A 21,321-nucleotide genomic window follows, 5' to 3' on the forward strand; every position below is an offset into this window, starting at 1 on the left:
TGCCGTGAGTCATGCCGCTCCGTTTCCCCTGCAGGCTCTCCGAGGAACCGTGACAGCCTTCCCTGGATTCGATGCGCGGGCTGATGCAGAGACTCTCCGGAAGGCCATGAAAGGCCTGGGTAATTCAGCCTGCTTTTTGTTCTAAAGAAATGTGATAATTTGATTTTTTCTGAACACAAAGTCTTTGATTAGGGTAGGAGGAATCTTGGCATATTTGGATCTGAAAGTTATGGGAGAAAACAAACATGAAAGTGAAAAAAAAATACTGCGGCCATCCCTCATATTCAGTTTCTAGAACAAGACAGGAAGTAGAATTCGGCCTCTGTGCTGTTGAGCTTGTCACCCTTGCACATGTGGCAGCCAAGGGAGTGTGTGAGCTGCAGTGTTGCCTCTGCGCTGTTGGGTACCAGTTCTCCCTCCATCAGTATCTTGCGTACCACTGGTGTCTCTTCTGGCCTCTCATCTACAGGGCTCCCCCATGTCCCTGAATCTCTCCTTTACTGTTGGCCATGTGCTTGTAGGCTTCCTGGGGGCCTTGCTCAGTATCCTCAGCCCCCAGCTCTCTTACCTGCTTGACACCCGTGCTCTGATGCAACCGGGGTGGATTATCTGCTACTCGCAAATGACCCGTGGGAGGCATCTTCACAATGAAAGATCAACCTGTGCCTGGGTTGCAGAAATGGTTTGCAGTAAGAGGACCACATCTGTGAACTGTGTGGCTCTGTGAACTCTGCAGATCTGCCTTGGATGTTTGCCATGTTGAGCTCCTTCCGAAGGCCCTGGCTGCCTGCCTCACCTGGCCTCGCTCAGCCTTGGGATCTGCCGAGACTGTGGAGTGTTGCTTTCTCCTACAAGGTTTTTTGGAAGCCCTTTCTTCCTGTCAGCCATGAGACCCTCCTGGAACCCTGTGGAAGACCTGGACTTTTCCTGAGGCTCAGCTCACAGCCACTTGTGTGTTTTGAGATTTCCTGGCTTACATTGTAATCCAAAGCCAGAATCTCTTGCTCTGCTCTCAGTCCTCTTGAAAACCCAGCACATTGTGCCTTGTGAATTGCTGTTTATTTGAGTAGCTATTTGGTGCGTGACAAACGCCAGGTGCAGTTCAGGTTGCTAAGTCCAGGAATATTTTTTTCCACCATACTGCACAATGCCCATTGCAAGCACAGCATTTCTGATGTATTGCACAGCGCCTATGCTCCATACGGTACTCAGTAAGACACTTGAAGTGTATCTGAGCTGTTCACGGAGAACGGGTAGGGGTGTGAGTATGGGTGCGTGGAGTTGGGGGCTCACTGCGCACTGTGAATTTCAGGCACCGATGAGGAGAGCATCCTGACCCTGCTGACGGCCCGCAGCAATGCGCAGCGCCAGGAGATCGCTGATGCTTTTAAGACTCTTTTTGGCAGGGTAAGACTCTCCTGGAAGCGGAGGGCAAACGTACAAGCAATTGCATTTTCCCAATTCTCTGAGAATCACTTAGCAGTCTGGGGTGAATGGGATTTATTGTGTGATCCTGATGTCGCTGCTTGTCTGTCCTGTGCTCACCCCCTCAGCCTCCAGTATACTTGTCTTTGCTTGTTTCTCGCTGCACCCACCGCGTGGCCTCCCGGGCCCTGCCCTCTCCCTCCGCCTACCAGTGAGGTTGTTTCTCTTTGGCACTGTCTCTGCCTCCGTCTGTGTTGCAGTCTGCTCTGTTGTGGCAGTCACAAGCCCTGGTTTTATTGTAGGGATTTTGACGAGTTTTTAGTGGATTGACTTAGATGCCCTTATTGGATTAATAATTCAAAGTAAAAAACTAGTATCTGCATGAAAAACTCCAAATGTAGTCTTGTTAAACTGAAAATTTGTACCTGTCATTTGATTAAGAAGCAAATGCAGACGGAAAAAAAAAAGGGCAGGTGTGCCAAGCACCATTTCTAGTAGCCTGATGGGAACTGAGCTGATAGGAAATACTGCTTTTCATTTCATAATCCATAACGTCCCCTTGGTAACGGATGTCTCTCAGTACTCAGGAGCATAACAATAACCATGTCTGTTAGGTTAGAGCCAATGAGTAGCTATTGAGTGATAAAAGAATTTTCATGTTTAGGAATGACAGATTACATCTTATGCTTCGTAAAAATGCATTTATGAAGGCTTTTTGGACTTTAAGATACATGGATGCACATTTCTCAGAATATTTTAAAAATAAAAAAAACATTTATTTATTTTTATTGGAAATGCAGAGTTATGGATAGAAGGAGAGACCATCTGCTGTTAACTACCCAGATGGCCACAATAGCCTGAGCTGGGCCAGTCGGAAGGCAGGAGCCAGGAGCTTCTTCCAGGTCTCGCCACATGTGTGCAGGGACCCAAGGGCTTGAGCCACGCTCTGCTCCTTTCCCAGGCCACAACAGGGAGCTGGAGGGAACCAGTGCTGAAGGAGAGGCTCAGCCTCATTTGTCATGGTGCTGGCTCAGGAGAACATTTTTTAAATAAACTATTTTAAACCCACTTTTTCAGGGCTTTTTTTTTTTTTTTTTTGACTCTTGAACTGAAGAAAATCATCTTTTAAAAAGAAGCACCCTCATGAATGAGTAACTTTGCTTTTACATGAAATTTAGCAAAAGTAAATCATAAAAATATGAACTTTGAGGAGATATTTACCCTGGTTGAACATCATATAGTTTTATATGTGTATCAACACATCACATGGCATACCATTTTTATATGTGTATTAAACATTTAAAAAGGTAAACAAAACTACATGATTCAGGGCTTCGGGGTCTTTTAACTGTGGGCTTTCTACTTGGAGAGTGCAATGTAGCGTTTAGGAGAACCTGCCTTTTGTATGTAAGAAGCTCCTCTTACACTTTCTGGCTGGTGAACAAGTTTGTGTTTTCTGTGGAGTAGGATCTTCTGGATGACCTGAAATCAGAACTGACTGGAAAATTCGAGAAGTTGATTGTGGCACTGATGAAGCCTTCTCGGCTTTACGACGCCTACGAGCTGAAGCACGCTCTCAAGGTAAAGGGGCTGAGCAAGGCTGCTCCCACTGGGTAGTTATCAATCTCACCAGTTGTGTGTGAACATTTCCTTTCACTTGTTTTATTCAGGGGTGCTTAGAAGATGAGAAGGCGGCAGGGAATAAAAGTAAAGCAGGAGAAAATGATAAGTGTGCAATTGATCTTTTTGCATGCTTGCTTGACCTCAGTGATCCTGGTTACTTAAAATTTTATTTTTAATAGCTTCTTATGTTTTGTGTTCATGTCTGCCTTCTAATTTTGAGAAGTATTGAAAAGTGTCACAGAGGAGATATTTTCGAGGTTGAAATAGAAAGCTGCCTGATTAAATAAAATAATTAAATAGATAAGAAATGGAGTTTTAGCAAATTATCATGAATAATATTAATGATAACAAGTAAAAGTAAAAATTAGAATTGGCCTGTTATCATTTGAACTGTAATCAAAAGTAAGTGTGTATTCTCTTGAATGGTATTTGGAATATTTTGTAAATATGATTGTATTGAAAATATTTGTTTAGGCGCATGTGATAGGCAATTTGAGCAGGTTTTAAAAGTTTGTTTTTAAAGCATTTAATTTTTTTGAAAGACAGAGAGAAAGGGAGAGAGATGCCCAGAAATCTTATCTGCTGGTTCACTCGCTACAACTGGGGATGAGATTTTTTTAAGTATCAGTGCGCCTTTGTATATTTGTATGTGAAGTTTTCAGTTTTACTATTTCAGTCCTTTGAAGTGATTTTTTGGTTTCATTAAAATGCTTTGCTTTTACATTGAAGTAATTGATCAAATTACAAATTTATAAATTTATATAACCTGTGGCCTACAGAAGATCTTAAAGGAGTTCGTAGAAGCTCCATATTCTGAAAAAACTATGCATGATGATGAATTTCAGATTTTTTTATGCCCAAATCAGCTTGTCTTTTAATCCTGTTTTTTGATGAAAATTTTGAGATCTGCTTGTGTATGTGCACACACACATATATACACACTCATATAAAACATGTGCATATAGGAAACATAATTTTCATTAGGCAAAAAAGGCTAAGGCTGTTTTTGGAGAGGCAATTGATTAAAATTTTTCCTTTTTAAAAATGTATTTATTTATTAAAGATTGATTTCTTTTTATTGGAAAGTCAGATATACAGAGAGGAGGAGAGACAGAGAGGAAGATCCTTCGTCCAGTGGTTCACTCTGCAAGCGGCCACAATGGTCAGAGCTGAGCCAATCCGAAGCCAGGAGCGTGGAGCATCGTTAGGATTTCCCATGCGGGTGCAGGGTCCCAAGGCTTTGGGCTGTCTTGGACTGCGTTCCCAGGCCACAAGCAGGGAGCTGGATGGGAAGTGGAACTGCTTGGATTAGAACTGGTGCCAAAAGGGGTCCGAGTGCATTCAAGGCAAGGATTTTAGCTGCTATGCTATCGTGCTAGGCCCAAGATTTATTTATTTATTTGAAAGGCAGAGTTAGGGAGAGAGAGAAAGAGCAAAATCTTCCATTTGCTGGTTCCCCCCCCCCCCCCAGATGGCTAAAACAGCTGGGGTTGGGCCAGTCTGAAGCCAGGAGCCAGAAGCTTCATCTGGATCTCCCACGTTACCACTTGGATCACTTTCCCCTGCTTTTCCAAGTGCATTAGCAGGGAACTGGGTTGGAAGTGGAGCAGGTGGGACCCCTCCTGACTCTCACACAGGATGTAGGTGTCAGTTGGTGATTGAACTTGCTATAGCATAGCAAAATCCAGCTCTCTGCCAGTGTATGTAGAAAAACAATGGAAGGTGGTCCAAGTACTTGGCCCCTGCCACCTATGTGGGAGATCTTGGCTCCTGGCTCTGGTCTAGCTCAGCCCCTGCCCCTGCAGCCATTTGCGGAATAAACTCGTAGACAGGAGATATCTCTCTGTTTGTCTCTCTTTCCCTCTCTGTATCTCTGCCTTCCAAATAAGTAACTCTTTAATATCAGGAAGTAAATCTTTAAAATAATTAATTTTCTTACCTTTATGAATGATAGAACTTCCATATGGAGAAATCTGTTCTGTTGGATACATATATGCATACATATACATACATACATATATACATTATGCAATTTGAGTAACAAATATTCTGGGTGAGTAATTTTCTTTTAATCATATTGAATTTTCCCTTTTTGAAAATAAATAGGGTGCTGGGACAGATGAAAAAGTACTGACAGAAATTATTGCTTCAAGAACACCTGCAGAACTAACGGCCATAAAGCAAGTGTATGAAGAAGGTAAATATTTAGAATTATTATTCATTTATTTCCACCAGCACTGTCTTCATTTCTTCACCATGGATGCAATTCGTCATAGACAAGGGAGGCAGGCAGTACATGATTGTTGAACGATTGAATGAATGAATGAATGAGCTACAATTCAAGCATTTTTTCTTCACTAAGGGAGGGAAAAAACCCTGTTTATTTACAACTATTTTTATAGTTTTTATGAAGCTGCCTGTGAAGATATTTGCTTTCCAACTTTTACACAACCAGACAGCCTTAACTGTAAGGTGTATACAAGAGGTTTTTCTTCCTTGAAATAAATTCAGCTGACTTAGTAGAAGTTAGGAGTTACCTCGAAGGCATTTTGGGAACCCAGGAAAAGAAGCCCAAGCTATTATGCAAATAAGTGTTGCTAAAAGCTTTTGAGTAAACATATGCTATTTCAGCTGGCGGCTAGGCTTGAACAAAACGCTGTGCATTTTGACTTTTCTTTTTGATGTGCCTTACCTTTCTTTTGAAAACAAAATCTGTGTATCAGTCTGAGAATGTTCTGTGAAAGAAACAAGAAAATGAAATAAAGAGTAAAGGTAGAGAGACCTGTTCTTGCCAGTTTTGCTGTAGAAGACACTTTCCCATACCTGCACGAGAAGGGCCAGCACATCCCAGCCAGCAGATTCCAAACCTAGGGCCTTTGGCTAGGCAGATGGGTCTCTGTTGCTCTAATCTTTGCAGTCGTAATCCAGTAAATCAGAACCATCTGCATTTTAAAGCAGCTGAATCATGCCATTCAGAAGTGTAGCGTCTCTCATTGTTGCTTCTGTTTTTAAGTTCAGATAGATCACATCACTAAAGACAGACATGATTCCTTTATTTATTTATTTATTTATTTATTTATTTATGCCTGTATCTTACTTGGAGCTTTTTTTTTAAATATTCATTTATTCATTAATTACATTGTATTACATGACACAATTTCATAGGTACTGGGATTCTCCCCCCTTCACCCCAAACCCTTCCCCCATGGTGAATTCCTTCACCTTGATGCATAACCACAGCTCAAGTTCTGTTGAGATTCCCTAATTAAAAGCTCACACCATACAGAGTCCAGCATCCCACTTGTCCAGTTCAAGTTCAACGGCCTCTTAGGGAGGCTCTCTCAGGTTTGAAGGCAGAGTCAGCAGAGCGTCACCTCGATCAATTAGAAGCTCCAACATATCATCAGCAACAGTCCAGGTATGATGAGGCTGGTGCAGAGTCCACTGATTGACATAGTCCATCTTAGAGTTTCCCCTTGTCCACTTGGAGCTTTTGAGGTAATACTCCAAGGTCACTTTCAGGATGTCAACACTGATGAGCAAGGCATTGTGACTTGTGTTGCTGTGCCATGGGGACATCATAACGTTGAGCAGTCCATCCTTCCCAGCCATGTTGTTCAGCACTGGCGGTGTGACCACAGTCCGCTGGCTGGCATGAATGACACACAGGTGTGCACAGCACAGCTCCTGTCCTCCAGGAGTTTACCTGCAGGCTGTTTAGGGGTGACATCATTCACGATAATAGTTAAATTTACACTGAAGTCAAATACCCACAATGTTTAGTGCAAAAGCACCCAGGGAAAGGACGCCATGGTTCTGGTTATTAGGGAAGGCTTTGTGGCACAAATGAGGCACTAAGAATTTCAAGACTAGATGGGCTTATGAATTGTGTATCCATGCATAAATGGCTAAAGAAAGTAGGAGATAGACAACTACACACACACACACACACACACACACTAACACAATGGACTGATGTTCTCCCTGAAAGAAAGTCTGCCAATTTTAATAACATGGTTGAACCTAGAAATCATTATGCTAAGGAAGATAAGCCAGGCGCAGAAAGACAAGCACTGCATCATCTCACACCACATGGAATCTAAAAAAGCAAGACTCCTTAGAAGCAGAGAGTAGAATGGGAGTTGCCAGGGGTGCAGCAAGGAAATGGGATGAGAAAGGAAAGGAAGAAGGTGATAGAGTAATGCTGGTCAAAGGGAATAAAGTGTATGTTAGGCAGGCTGAGTGTGTTCTGAACGTCCAGTGCATGGCACAGTGACCGTGTTAACAGTACTGACATTTGCTAAGGAAGTGCATCTTATTTGTATTCTGATTGTGTACACACATCTCTGAGGTGATGGTGTTATAATTAGATTGTGGCAATTTCCCAGGGTATGTGTGTGTGTGTTGTATGCATATCAGAACATCTTGTTGTATACCTTAAATATATAGAATTTTTAATCATGACTCATAACTCAATAAACCTATGGGAAAAGATGCGTTTTGGGGGAAGTGAAGCAGGTGTTTCCATCCCTAGTGTCCACTGTATTCAATGTCATGGAGACAAGGCTGAGGAGAGCTTAGGGGGAGAACAGTGTGAACCTAACTATGATGAAGGGTATGCATGCATCTTTTAGCAGTGGTGACATGGATAAGCAAAGCTGGGTGGAATTATGGTCACAGGTGGTTTTACATCACTAGATGAGGAATTTGATTCAGAGGCATTGCACATCCTAAAATGGTGGTGGAGTGTTGAAGAAACATTTGTGGAGGTTGGAATCCTGAGGCTAATTACATTTCTGTGTATGGGGAGGTAAGTTAGAAGGTTTTTTTTTTTTTTTTTAAAGATTTTATTGTTATTATTGGAAAGCCGGATATACAGAGAGGAGGAGAGACAGAGAGGAAGATCTTCCATCTGATGATTCACTCCCCAAGTGAGCCACAACGGGCCGGTGCGCGCCGATCCGATGCCGGGAACCCGGAACCTCTTCCGGGTCTCCCACGCGGGTGCAGGGTCCCAATGCATTGGGCTGTCCTCGACTGCCTTCCCAGGCCACAAGCAGGGAGCTGGATGGGAAGTGGAGCTGCCGGGATTAGAACTGGAGCCCATATGGGATCCCGGGGCTTTGAAGGCGAGGACTTTAGCTGCTAGGCCACGCCGCCGGACCCAGAAGTTTTGTAATTATAGCCAAACTTAGGCTGATGGGCGGACAAACAAGAAAGGTATTTTATAGAATTTGATAGCATAAACACTCAGTGTCAAAGGAATCAAAAGATATCTGAAAGGCTTTGTATTTGGTTTCCTGGTTGAGATAAATATATAACTCTCTTGAGTTTGTAAAATAGAAGTTTCAGAAGACTTTTAAAGTTGGCCTGTGTTCAAAGAATGACTCAATATTTAAATAGCTTAGAGTAAGATTTCCTTTCATTTAATAGCTGAGTGACAATTAGTGAGAGTGAACAGAGTTCTGTCAAGCCCAGTTCTTCCCTTTCCTAGGGCCTGTGGTTGGACAGCTGGAAATAGACGTGGAAGGGGACATACGCGAAAGTGCCAAAGTGCCACTGCTGTGTGGCAGGGTTAACTACGTTTGCACAGAGAGGGGGATAGCTCATTCAGAGAAGGCAAGGACATACACAAAGGAAGAAAACTCAGAATATTTGAGGATGGGAGACGTTCGAAATGAATCACTTGGGACATTTGAAAGAAAGCAAACCAAAGTTCCAACTCGGGATTGATTGCGTTTAAGAGGCTTTCTGGGCCCACCCTGTGTCTGCAGATTCATAACTAGGTTGGTTGGGAGAACCTCTGTTGTGGGCTTGACACTGTACGCTTTCGCAAGACTTCACTGAACAGCCTCTCGGCAGCATTTGCCTGTAGTCATTGGAGCACTAAGAGAATCTGTGTAACTACAATGCAATATTCCTTCCCCTATGTCTCTGATTTGACTAAGGAGCACGCTAAATTCTTTTAGTTGAGCAAAGCTGTAAATAAGTGTGAAATAATTCTGTTGCAGAATATGGCTCAAGCCTGGAAGATGACGTGGTGGGGGATACCTCAGGGTTCTACCAGAGGATGTTGGTGGTTCTCCTTCAGGTATTGGGTGGAGACTAATAGTTTGATTAAAAAGTTTGAACTGGGACTGACCGGAATCTAGTGAAGTCAGGCCAATTAAAATTCTCTTAATAATGTCTAGTAATTTGATGCTTCCAACTGCGATGATTCTGGGTGTATGTTTGTGCTTGTTTGTGTTTCAGAATCTCTAACTTTCCCTAGCCACTTTCTCAATCTGCCATAGAGAGCAGCACATAGCCTCTGTGTTTTCATCGAGTTGCAAATCAGGAGGCTGAGATTGGTTTGGTACAGTGCTGGGTGATACTATGAAGTATTGTAGGGATCATATCATCTCATGAAAGCCTATTATTGCCAGGAGAAAAAGCTTTATAGGCATCGTGTCCGGTGGGATTCCTTTCCCTTTGAGTGAAAATGTCCTACACTTTAGTGATGTGGTAAATGATCTTTTATAGGCGAATAGAGACCCTGATGCTGGCGTTGATACAGCGCAAATTGAACAAGATGCCCAGGTGAGTGATGCCCAACATTAAGTGACTTTATTTTGACCTAGAAATGAACTTTTGCAGACAACTGTCTGTGTAGTATGTGGCTTGTAAACTGGGAGCCAGTCCTTGGTGAAGTAGTGAGGAGATTGGTAATGATGCCCATGCCCCATGGTGGAGTACAAGAGCTGGATTCCTGGTTCTGGCTCCCGACTCCAGCTTCCTGCCTTTGCAGGCTCTGTAAAGACATGAAGGCAGCAGAAGATGGATCTGCAAATATCTGTAACCCATATGGGAGTCCTGCATTGAGTTTCTTGCCTCAGCCCAGCTATTATGAATCCTTGGGGAGTGACCCAGTGGAAGGGAATTCTCTGTGTTAGCTACTCTGTCTCTCAAAGAAAGAAAAAAAAAATAGAAAGAAAAGCTAGCCTGTGTGTCATGTTCCTATTTTTATACCTCTCTAGTGGTGCCATTGAGGCAGTGCCCAGTTCTTAACTGTGGTAAGGAAAGTCTTTAATTTTCTGTGCCTCACCCATGTAAGTTTCCAGCTTCTCATCCTTTCTCCTTCTCTTTCACTTTCCTCTCCCCACTCACCTGACTCATTTCTCTTCAAAGCTCAGTCTTCAGCTCAGGTGCTTTTCAAGATAGGCTTGTCTGCCCCTCAAGGTGTGAGGCAGGTGCTCATAGAGGGAGAAGTGTAGCAGCCAAGCTTCTTGTTCCAGCACTTGATGCTTCCCATTGAAGCTGCCTGTTTACTTGTCTGCCTTCCCAAGCATGCCGTGCCGCAACTGAGTTGTAGCCTCAGCCTCTGGCATCTGGTAGTCACTCAGTAAACAACTGTGAGATGAATTAATTAGTAATGGAATCTAGAGGAGAGGGGGAAGTTTCCCTTATATGGGGTGGAAAACAAGCCCATGGCCACTACTGAATTCGTACTCAATTCCTAGCCCGGCCTGAGTGCCTGCAAACCCCTTGCTTTCACTAGGCAGCAGTCTCAGTGCTCCTGACTCATGGCTCCTCCCTCCCTTGCATGGTTAATTAAATATAGATGAGCAGCTCAGATCTAGTTTAACTGCACCAGCTTGTGGAAAATGGGGTGAGGGCAGCCTTACCCAGTGTGCTCCAAGGATGTGCTTTGTTACCTGCTGAGAATGACCTTACTGCTTTCCAAACACTAATTATTTGTGGAGTTTGGAGGAGGCAGTGCCAATTCGCTTACTCCCAGGAGTTTTGGAAACTTTTCAGCGGTCACAACGTTAGAAGCCAAGTCTCGGGTGACTGTAGGGAGGCCTGCATTAACAAGCCCTGGGCAGAGTGCCCAACACAATCAGTGATGCAATGAGAGCTTGGCTGTAGCCTGAGACTCTCTAGGGGAAAGCGGTGCATTTGAAAGCTTGCTTTGCATTGACGTCCCTCCTCCTAGCTCTCCCTGAATCTCCAACTCTCACCCACATGGGAATTGCCTACGGACCTTGTCAGGCTGCTACAGTTTAGATTCTGACGCTTTGGGGTTGAGTGGGGTCTGCATTCTTGACACAGTCCCAGGCGATGGTGTGCATGTGTCCTTTGTCATGTAGTGGGGTAGTCATCCAGAACCCCCAAACCAGAACCTTGTACATGTAGTTGCTTTACAATATCCCTTGGGGGGTGGGGCATCCAGGCTTCTGTTACCTCTCTGGTGAACAAGGACAGCACAGAACAAGCTGCACTGGCCACTGGTTTCTGATTTGGTAAAATGTCTCATTGCTAATTCGACCTTTTGAAAACACTCCTTGGAACATTCTAAGAAGGAACACTTCTCTATATCTGGTATTAAGGGCAGTTGGGCTGTTAGCACTCATATGAATGTAAGAGTTCTTGACTTGGAGTAAGCTCATACAGCTAGAGGGCCCTTTTGTAAGCTTTTAAATTTTTCACTGTTGATACCTGGTATTGAGAGAATTCCTGTTGTTTCACGGGGCTGGTAAACCCGAGTGAATCATTCACTTGGGAATTGGACATTTTGAAGCTAGTTCACTCTGCTGTTTTTTTAATTGTAAATGTTAAACTGACCTAACATTCTTACTGTGCTAAAACTGATTTCACCTGCTAAGTCCTTGCATTGGTTCTTTGGAGGCAGAGTTAAATTTTTTTTGATAAAAACATATAATTAATTAATTTGAAAGTCAGAGTTAGAGAGAGAGAGAGAGAGAGAGAGAGAGAGAGAGATCTTCCTTGTGCTGGCTCACTCACCAGTTAGTCACAATGACTAGAGCTGGGCCAGTCTGAAGCTAGGAGCCAGGAGCTTCTTCCAGGCCTGCTGTATGGGTGCAGGGGCCCAAAACCTTGGGCCGTCTTCCACTGCTTTCCCAGGTGCATCCACAGGGAGCTGGATGTGAAGAGGAGAAGCTGGGACTCTAATTGTGCAAATGGGATCCTTGGGGCTATAAGTGGCGGCTTTACAGGCTTTGTCACAGCACCAGCCCCAGAGTTTAATTGTTTCTTCTTCTGGTTTTTAAGTTCCATTCATTTTTTTTTTTCATTTAAAAGGCAGACTTATAGATAGAAGGAGAGATACATAGAGAGAATCTTCCATCTGCTGATTGATTCCTCAAATGGCTGCATTGGCCAGAGGCTGAGCTGATCTGAAGCAAGGAATTAGGAGCTTTCTTTGGGTCTCCCACGTGGGTGTAGGGGCTCAAGGACTTGGGCCATCCTCCGTTGCCTTCCAGACCACAACAGGCTGCTGAATTAGAAGTGGAGCAGCCAGGACTAGAATGGGCACCCATGTAGGATTCTGGCACTGCAGTGTGGAGGATTAATATGTTAGACCACAGCACTGGCCCTCCAGAGTTGAAGTGTTGAGAGAAGGAGAAGAGAGTCAGTGTGTATTGAACACCTGCTACTCTTTACCTGACACAAGGATGAGGATGAGAAGTTTTCAATTGTCTTAGCCCTCAACATACTGACTTCTATAGTGACTGCACTAGGCTACACTCTCACCAACAATGGAGTATGGTACTAGCATTTTTAAGCAATTGTATGAACAATGGAAAGCATACATTGCCTGTCAAAAATTACATCACTCAGTGTTCTATTCAACTAGTATTTATTATATACTGGGACCTGCCTACAGTTCTGAAAAAAAATTATTGTGGGGGCAGGTGTTTGGCACAGTAGCCTAAGCTGCTGGTTGAGATACCTGTATCTCAAGTGGGAATGCTTAGGTTTGGGTCCTGACACCAGTCCCCATTCCTGCTGCTTGTTAATGTATACTCTGAGGGGCATCAAGTAATGGGTCATGCACTAGTATTCCTGCCACCTGTGTGAGAGACCTGGATTGAACCTGACCCAGCCCTGGCTGTTGTAGGTGTTTTGGTAAGTGAGGCAGCAGATGGGAGATCTTGGTCTTTCTTCCAAGTAAAACATCTAAAAAAAATTATTGTGGCCCTTTGGAAATTGACAACACTTTATAGTTAGACTTCGTTAAACTGTGAAGAGAAATTATAGAGTTGACTTTTGGTCATGTGTTCCTAAATAGCTACAGAATGTGCACAACCAAAACTTGCAGACAGCTTAACTGCTGGTTGCATCCTACTCTGTCAGTGGATCCATCACAGTGAGATGAGTGGAAGTGACAGTAGACAGTTTTGGGAGCCTTTAACCTTGCACCATTGCTGTTATGTGGCCCTGACCCATTATTCTGTGTCTAAGTGCAGTGGCAAGCTCCTCAGTAGCCCCAGTCAGTTTCAGAGTAGGAAGCATTTGAAATGGAAAGTGTAGGTGATGAATTATGCCAATGAACATTCAGGGAGTAAAAAGCAAGGAATGGTGAAGAGCCCGGAAATGAGGGGAAGAACAGATTACTAACTGAAGTGGAAATGTTTGCAGACCTTGTTTCAGGCTGGAGAGCTTAAGTGGGGGACAGATGAAGAAAAGTTCATCACCATCTTTGGAACACGCAGCGTGTCTCATTTGAGGAGGGGTGAGTGAAAGATTACTGCAGGGGTGCGGCACTTTGGTTTGTTCTGGAAGTGACATGAGTAGTTTGCTAAAGTACCTGCTCTAAAAATGGGCAGTTACGGAGTGGATCATTTTTGTGTTTCTTTTCTGTTTCCTGGAGAAATCTCTTACTTTTCTTTGCTACTATTGAAACTTCTATAAAATAGAGGTCTGTCATCTACCCTTCACTCTCTGAGGGTGACGAGGGAGAGCAAGCTTCTAGATTGTTCCCTTCAGAGTCACAGGCAATCAGAAGTCACTGTGTAGTGGTTCATTTCGGGATTTTCATCAGTACCTGTGGTATCTGTTGGGAACAAGTTTTGTGGCAATTGGCAGAACACCTCCCTAGCAGGCACTTCTGCGGATCATTTCTATAAGGAGAATCCCATGATTGATGTGCCAAACACTGTGACCTTTTCTGTTTTCTAGTCTACTCAGCATTTTGGTTTTCTTTTTTCATGCCTATTACTTTGTCATCACAGGACAGCTGCTGAGGCTCTAAACGAACCATTTTCATAGCTGGAGAAATGTTTTTTTTTTTTTCTGTTTATTTTTATAACAAAGCAAATTCCTCAGAGTGCCCTCAAGCAGAGGTGCCCACAGGCCTCACTGGCTATAAGTGGCAAGGGGGGCTGGCAAGTCAGTGAATTGGGAACACTTGCATCTGTTGCTTGAGGTGTGGCCCTTGGAGGCTCTGATCTCTGTCTTTGATGGGAGGGACATTGCCTGTGCAGAGTAAATACCTTCTTTCTGGAAAAAGTCATGCATATGGGATTCAGAAATCGTTTTTGTTTTTCTCCCTAGTGTTTGACAAATACATGACTATATCGGGATTTCAGGTTGAGGAAACCATTGACCGAGAGACTTCTGGCAATTTGGAGCAACTGCTTTTGGCTGTCGGTAGGTGCTTTTGCAATGTATGGTAGTATTTATCATGGTAAGACCAAGATGTTTTGTACTTGAAGATAACCACCTATTATTTTTTTTATGAGAAGAAGAGCTTGCATAGTATTTTAGTAGAGCAGACTGCTGAATTTCCAATTTAAAAATCTATATTGATATTGGAAATATGTGTTCATCTGCTTAGTTTCTTTAATTGCAAGGAAACACGGAAAGAATTGTTGAAAGTCATTTGGAAGCTATGTTGTTGAAAGGGTTATTTCTGGAGGGTGAGTAGTTGGTTCTGTGCTGACTGTGCTCCTGGTAGGGGGGCTGAAACCATATTTCAGTGTCTGTTTCAAGTCCTGGCTCTGCTTCTCATGCGGCTTCCTGCTAATGCATGCTGTGGTAGGCAGCAGGTACCTGGGCTCAAGTACTTGGGCTCCTGCCATCCCTGTGGCAGACTGAATTTGACTTCAATTCTTATGGCTTCTGCTTGGCCCAAGGCTGACTGTTACGGATATTTGAGGAGTAGCCAGTAACTAGAAAACTTTTCTGTGTCTCTGTCTCTTTCTGTTTGTCTTTCAAATAGATTGAAACTGAATCAAGCAATTTTAAAATTACTGCTTCATAGTGAATTGGAAATGTTAAGGACATTTTAGAATTGTTTTGAATACCATTCTCACAGCCTTGAGGCAGACTAGGAAATTATTATCTGGTTTAGGAAAGGAGTACCTTCAGTGTAACAGAAGTTGTGATGCCTTTCAAATAAACACCAATTTTTAAAAAATAGATTTTAATTTTTAAAATATTTTTATTCATTTTTATTTGAAAGGCATGTTTTTACACAGAGAGAAGGAGAGACAGAGAGAGAGGTCTTCCATCCACTGATTCAGTCCCAGATGGCTGCAGTGGTGAGAGCTGAGGTGATCTGAAGCTGGCCTCCAGGAGCTTCTTCCTGATTTTGCACATTGTAGATGCAGGGGCTCAAGACCTTGAACCATCTGCTGCTGCTTTCCCAGTTGCAGCTGGATTAGAAGTGGAGCAGCCAGGACATGAATCATGGGATGCTGCCACTTGCAGGCTGAAGATTAGCCTGCTAACCCACTGTGCTGGCCTCTTGAGAGTGAATTTGAGCTTTGACTGGACAACTTTTACACAGTTCCCTGCATAATTAGAATAAATGAATGAAAATTATACTTGCTGGCAGCTGTGTTTCTTCAGCATTGGGAAAGGGAGAATTAAAAAAAAAAAAAAACCTCTACAGTTCCAGGGTTGTTATCTTTGTATATTAAGGGCCTTCAAATGATAGGCTTTCTGAAGGCCCAGCAAACTGAAGTCTGAGAAGCCTCAACTTAAATTGCACAAGTAGATGTTCAGAGACTGACTCTTCTGATTGCACTTGATCTAAGTGTATGGAAATGTCTGTTTCACCTTCCTTGTGTAAATTGTGAATTTGGAAAACTAGGAGGAGAGTATAGGAAGCTAGTCCCAATTATCTCAAACATCAGATAGAGTAGTAGTCTTGTAATATGGGCTTGGAAGTCTTGGAAAAATTGGAATCAATCTATGCGTAATATTTTATAATGCACATTTTTTCAGTGAGTTTTTCTGAAGAGTTGTGAGAAGCAGGCAGCATCTGAGTTTTGGTTACTTGATTATTCTCATGCTAAAATAGTATCTGACCAGTGCCTTCCTTTCTTAGTGAAGTCTATCCGAAGCATACCCGCCTACCTTGCGGAAACCCTCTACTATGCTATGAAGGTCAGTGGATCCCTCTAATCTTCTCTCTGATGATTGTCTTCCTGCAGCTTTGATTGTGTTTTAGATAATAGATGTCTGGAGTTTTTCTCTTTCTTAGAACATGTAAGCTGTATCTGAAGTTATTAAATAATGTGTTTCTCTCTTACCATTTCCCTAGGGAGCTGGGACCGATGATCATACTCTCATCAGGGTCATGGTGTCGAGGAGTGAGATTGACCTATATAACATCAGGAAAGAGTTCAGGAAGAATTTTGGCACCTCTCTTTATGACATGATCAAGGTAGTAGAATGCTTCTTTAAATTATGGCTAGAAATGTGAAAAAGACTAAGTGTACAAGGCATGGATGGGAGAATTCAATTCTTGTGTAAAGTTGAGAGTGTTAGTGATAGGATTAATGTTTGGTGCAATGTTTCCTGAAGTAGAGATAATGGCTTCCGAGTGAAAGCTTGGGGATTGGTGTGTCTGAGGCTGTTGGTGAATTTAGAAGCATTATTCAATAGTGGTGACAGGTGACTCAACAAATGCCACCCCTTGCCATGACATGAATGTGTTCTTTCTGTCTTGTATCAGCTCCAGCTGTCTTTATTACTTCTTTTCTTTCATGTCAGTGTTTATTTTGTCTGTTATCACCTTGCTCCAGCCTCGGCTCAGAGTTCAGAAGAGAGCCAACCAGGCCATCACTGGGATCAGTAACTGCCTCAGGATTACTGTCATGTTTGTCCTTTTGAAGCAATGTGCTCTGGGTCCTATAATTAAATTTGACTTAAGATCTTTGGACTCTGTGTTGGTAGAGACTTGTATGGGTTACGTACAGTGCAGGAATGTAGTTGAGTCAAAGTCATTTGTTCATCGTGTAAGGGGACTTCAGAAAATATGCATGATGAAGAAGCTGTGAATGGATTTCCACCAAAATCAACTTGTGTTTTAATTCCATTTCCCTCAAAATTCTTGAAGTATGTTTGTTATGTGCAATGTAACTAGGCTGAAGGGCAACAGAGTGGAGCCATGAAGCGGAGCCATGAAGGCAGATTGGAAATGCTAATAGATTCTGCATGTCTATGTGTGAGAAAGGCAGACACAAAGTGTGCTTCAGCGTTTGGTCTTTGAGACAAAACCATAGCAGTAAACGCCCTCATTATTGCCATCCCTTAGCCAGAGACACACCACATGATAGAGACGTTGAGTCTGTTTAACAAGCTTGGCTTTAGTGCAGTGGTTACACTTCTCCTGACCTCCATGTTACTAGAAGGCAGAGTGTATGTACTTTTCTTTCTTTGAGAAAGTGTGCCCTGAAGGGCGAAAACTGGAGTTAAACCCAAGTTACATTGGTTGGAAGCTCTGTGGAACATTCTTGATGTGAAAGTCACATAGAAGATTACTCACTTGGGGAAAAAGTCACAGGGATAAAGTTTGTTGCCAGATAGTTCTTGGATCTTTGATGCCTGTGGCTTGGATGAGTCATGGAAGCTAACGGAGTACATTTGGTTTCAGGGTGACACATCTGGGGACTACAAGAAAGCTCTCCTGCTGCTCTGTGGCGGAGAAGATGACTGATGGTTGCCCCCCCATGCTTGCCACACCACCACCGCCTGCCTTCTGCACATGCAGCCACACATAGATGCTAGTCCTGGACTACTGCCTTATGCTAACCAGAGTGCTAAGGACCACAGCTCGAGAGCCATGCTGCCTTCCGATCTGCCTCTTTGATTAGCATACTTATGTTCCTCAGCCTAATGTCTGCATCATTTATATCTTCCTTTAAGAAGGCAGACTGCTTTTAGCCCTTTTTTTTTAAAATAAAAAAGCTTCATTTATATTACATGAATAACCTTATCACCATAATCAGAAACTTAGCCTTGAAATTGTGAACTCCTGGAAGTGTTATTGATCAAAGTAAGCCTGGTACTGATTGTACTCGAAGGATGAATGGAAAATAAACATTTCATTCCCCTTATATTATATGCTAATGTGTATTTATAATGTTTAAGTATCTGTTTAATAATATCCTTCTTCAAGCTAGTCAGCTGATTAGGTGAGATCTTAATTTACAGTTGGTCTGTTTGAATAATTGGAAATGCAACAGCACAAACTATGAATTTCCTTCCTACCATGCAATAAGGGTGAGGCAGCAGAGTCTCTGATTTATCTGCAGAATATATATTTAGGTATCAGTGAACACAATACTTGTGCTGTTACTTGCTTAGTACAAAAGCTTATTTTAAAGCTTAATCTAAAAATTCAAAATACTACCTGTCTCTTTGCTCTTTCTAAATTTGTTTTTCGCACTTACCAACTCCCACCTTTTTTGAGATAAAAAGATGAGCAATCCATTTTAGAAAGGAGCAGTTTCCTCATCTGTTTCAGTATTAGCCTTCAGGTTTGTGCTTTCCAGCTGCCTCTTTAGTGTTGTTTTTCTATATGTGCTTACACCTGTTTAGGTAACATTTTTTTAAAAGCAAATTTTGGCAATCATAGGAATAGCATTTTTATTAAATGGACTATTCTCCCTTCAAAACTTTAAAGCAGTGTTAAAGTCCTTTTTACACCTTTGATATTCATTGGAGAATTCAGGGGGACTGTAGGAATTGTGTGTGTGCATATGAAATTGAATCCCAGTAAGAGTTTTTGGAACTAGACAAGAGGATTTTAATTTCCTTTTGAATTGAGAAAAAGAGCAATGGAAGAGCACTAATATTTGCACAAGCAATCTTTAAAAATGGAAAGATGATTAGCTTCATTCTTAATAAGGAGAACTAATTCAAACCGCCCTGATATTTCTTTCTTCACTAATTAGATTATGAAAAATCCACAAATCAGGCAGCATTCCTCTCTTGGCCAACCACAGTGAACTAGGAACTCCCAAAGATGGCTAGTAGGAGTGAACAGGGATATGATACTCCGGAGGGTAGCTCAGTAATATTTATCAAAACCTTAAATGGATGTGTCTTCCTACCCAGCTTGGTACTCTGGGAGTACCCATCACCTACGTACTTATAAAATGAGGTATGCATAAGGTTAATATTACAACACTGGTTTAGCAAAAGGTTGGAAGTAATCCAAGTATTCATCAGTAGAAGACTGGCTAACTAAACTATAATATGTATAAACAATAGCGTACTATCACCACATAGTACAGATGAGGAAGTCCTTTGCATATCTTAAGCAAAGGTCAGTTAAGCCTCTAGTGAAAATAGCAAGGTCTACGGTGGTCCATCTAGTTTCTTTTAAAAAAAAAAAACCTTATTTTATTTCTTTGAAAGGTAGGGTGACAGAAAGGGAGAGATAGAGGGAGAGACACTCCATCTACTGGTTCACTCCCCAAACAGCTGCAATGGCTGGGGGCAGGCCAGGCTGGGCCAGGCGAAAACCAGGAGCCAAGAGCTTCCTCCAGGTCTCCCATGTGGGTGCGGGGCCCAAGCATTGCTCTCCCAGGTGCAGCAGCAGGCAGCTGAATCAGAAGTGGAGCAGCTGGGACTCTAACTGATGCCCACATAGGGTGCAGAGACTGTCTAACCTGTATATGCCGTAATGTGACTCTTACATGTAGTTTCTTAACTAGTTTGTGGACATAGGGATTAAGGGCATATGTTTCTCTTAGCCTGTTTTCATATGAAGTTATGCTAGAAAGGAAGTGAGGGCATTGATGAAAGTAGACAGCTATAGGTAAGAAGATTATAAATTCTAGAATGCCCAAAGCAAAGCCGTTTGTGTCTGCCATTGTGAATAATTGTAAGTAGCATCACTTATTGATCAAAAGAGCTTTATCCATGATAAATTATAGAGTTACAAATTATTGGTCAGGCAACTAAAGGAAATGGAATCAACAGATGTGGCAACGGTACAACTATCAATGTGTATAACCATGGAATTGTTTTCATGTTTAAAATGCCATACATTACCTGTATTCCAAAGAAGAAATTCAGTAGAAAAATGAGGGTGGGACATTCATATCAGCTGCACCCTATGAGAAAGAAAATAATCCATAGCCTTGGAAGTGTATTTTTCTTTAGCACATATATAGGCTTAGATTTATTTCCAAGGGGCTGACCATTTAGTATGCTCTATCAAAGTGCTTTACACTCAAGTTCCAACAGGGACAGCATTGTCCATGTGAGTAGGCCGAAGAAACCATACTTGGAGGTGTGCTTAAGGTCCTCCCAGTGTGTGTCCTAAGGGGGAAAGATACTTGAGCTAAGGAAAGGCATGCTATGGTACTGGATAAAGTCTCACCATCACAAAAATGTGACTGCCATTAAATTCATCTGAACTGGTAATGTGCTCCTAATGAAGCAACTAGAGAAAATAGGTAAAATACTAAGGCAATTTGTTTAAAAAATCAGGGAGCTAGGGGTTAGATGTAACAGATATTAAGGTAGGATTTAAGACTATACTCAGAAATGTGGTTCTTGTATGGTACTATACAAGACAGATTAACAGAGTACAAATGCCAAAGCAATTTTAATACATGGAAACATGGGTTAAGATAAAAAAAATTCTTTCAAATTGGTGGAGAAGATAGAATTGGTGCTGGGATCCTGTTCTACACAGCTTCTCAAAGAACTGAGCTGTGTGTGACTCCCATCTCATGATGCTCAATGATTTATCATGGAAAAAAGATGAAGTCACACACATATTAAAACACTTGCAGTATCTAACATCCAGATGCTATGAAGCAAAATACCAATTATCTTTAACTAGAATTTTATTTTCATTTTATGTTTTAAAAATTTTATTTATTAATTTATTTATTTTTAAAGAGTTATTTGGTTTTACTGGAAAGTCAGATATACAGAGAGGAGGAGAGACAGAGAGAAAGATCTTCTGTCCGATGATTCACTCCCTAAGTAACCACAATAACTGGTGCTGCTCCAATCCGAAGCCAGGAACCAGGAACTTCCACCAGGTCTCCCATGTGGGTATAGGGTCCCAAGGCTTTGGTCTGTCCTCAAATGGTTTCCCAGGCCAAAAGCAGGGAACTGGATGGGAAATGGAGCTGCCAGGATTAGAACCGGCACCCATATGGGATACTGGCGCATTCAAGGCGAGGACTTGAGCCGCTAGGCCACTTTTAAAAAAAGATTTATTTTTTATTGGAA

At 42.3% G+C, this 21,321-nt stretch overlaps 1 protein-coding gene across 1 annotated transcript in view; it reads left to right on the top strand.

Annotated features, from left to right (window-relative positions):
* The window catches only part of ANXA5 (annexin A5), a 32,618-nt gene extending 14,439 nt beyond the window's left edge, over window positions 1-18,179 (top strand). Inside the window, exons 3-13 of the mRNA XM_058666902.1 lie at window positions 35-119; window positions 1,313-1,407; window positions 2,893-3,006; window positions 5,155-5,245; window positions 9,060-9,139; window positions 9,571-9,627; window positions 13,471-13,564; window positions 14,386-14,481; window positions 16,166-16,224; window positions 16,382-16,504; window positions 17,717-18,179. Coding sequence (XP_058522885.1) covers window positions 35-119; window positions 1,313-1,407; window positions 2,893-3,006; window positions 5,155-5,245; window positions 9,060-9,139; window positions 9,571-9,627; window positions 13,471-13,564; window positions 14,386-14,481; window positions 16,166-16,224; window positions 16,382-16,504; window positions 17,717-17,779 — 957 coding nt within the window. The 3' untranslated portion in view covers window positions 17,780-18,179. The remainder of the gene's footprint in view (window positions 1-34; window positions 120-1,312; window positions 1,408-2,892; window positions 3,007-5,154; window positions 5,246-9,059; window positions 9,140-9,570; window positions 9,628-13,470; window positions 13,565-14,385; window positions 14,482-16,165; window positions 16,225-16,381; window positions 16,505-17,716) is intronic.
* The last annotated feature ends 3,142 nt before the right edge of the window (window positions 18,180-21,321 follow it).

The sequence above is a fragment of the Ochotona princeps genome, chromosome 7 (assembly GCF_030435755.1).
Source record: "Ochotona princeps isolate mOchPri1 chromosome 7, mOchPri1.hap1, whole genome shotgun sequence".
Classification (NCBI taxonomy): Eukaryota; Metazoa; Chordata; class Mammalia; order Lagomorpha; family Ochotonidae; genus Ochotona; species Ochotona princeps.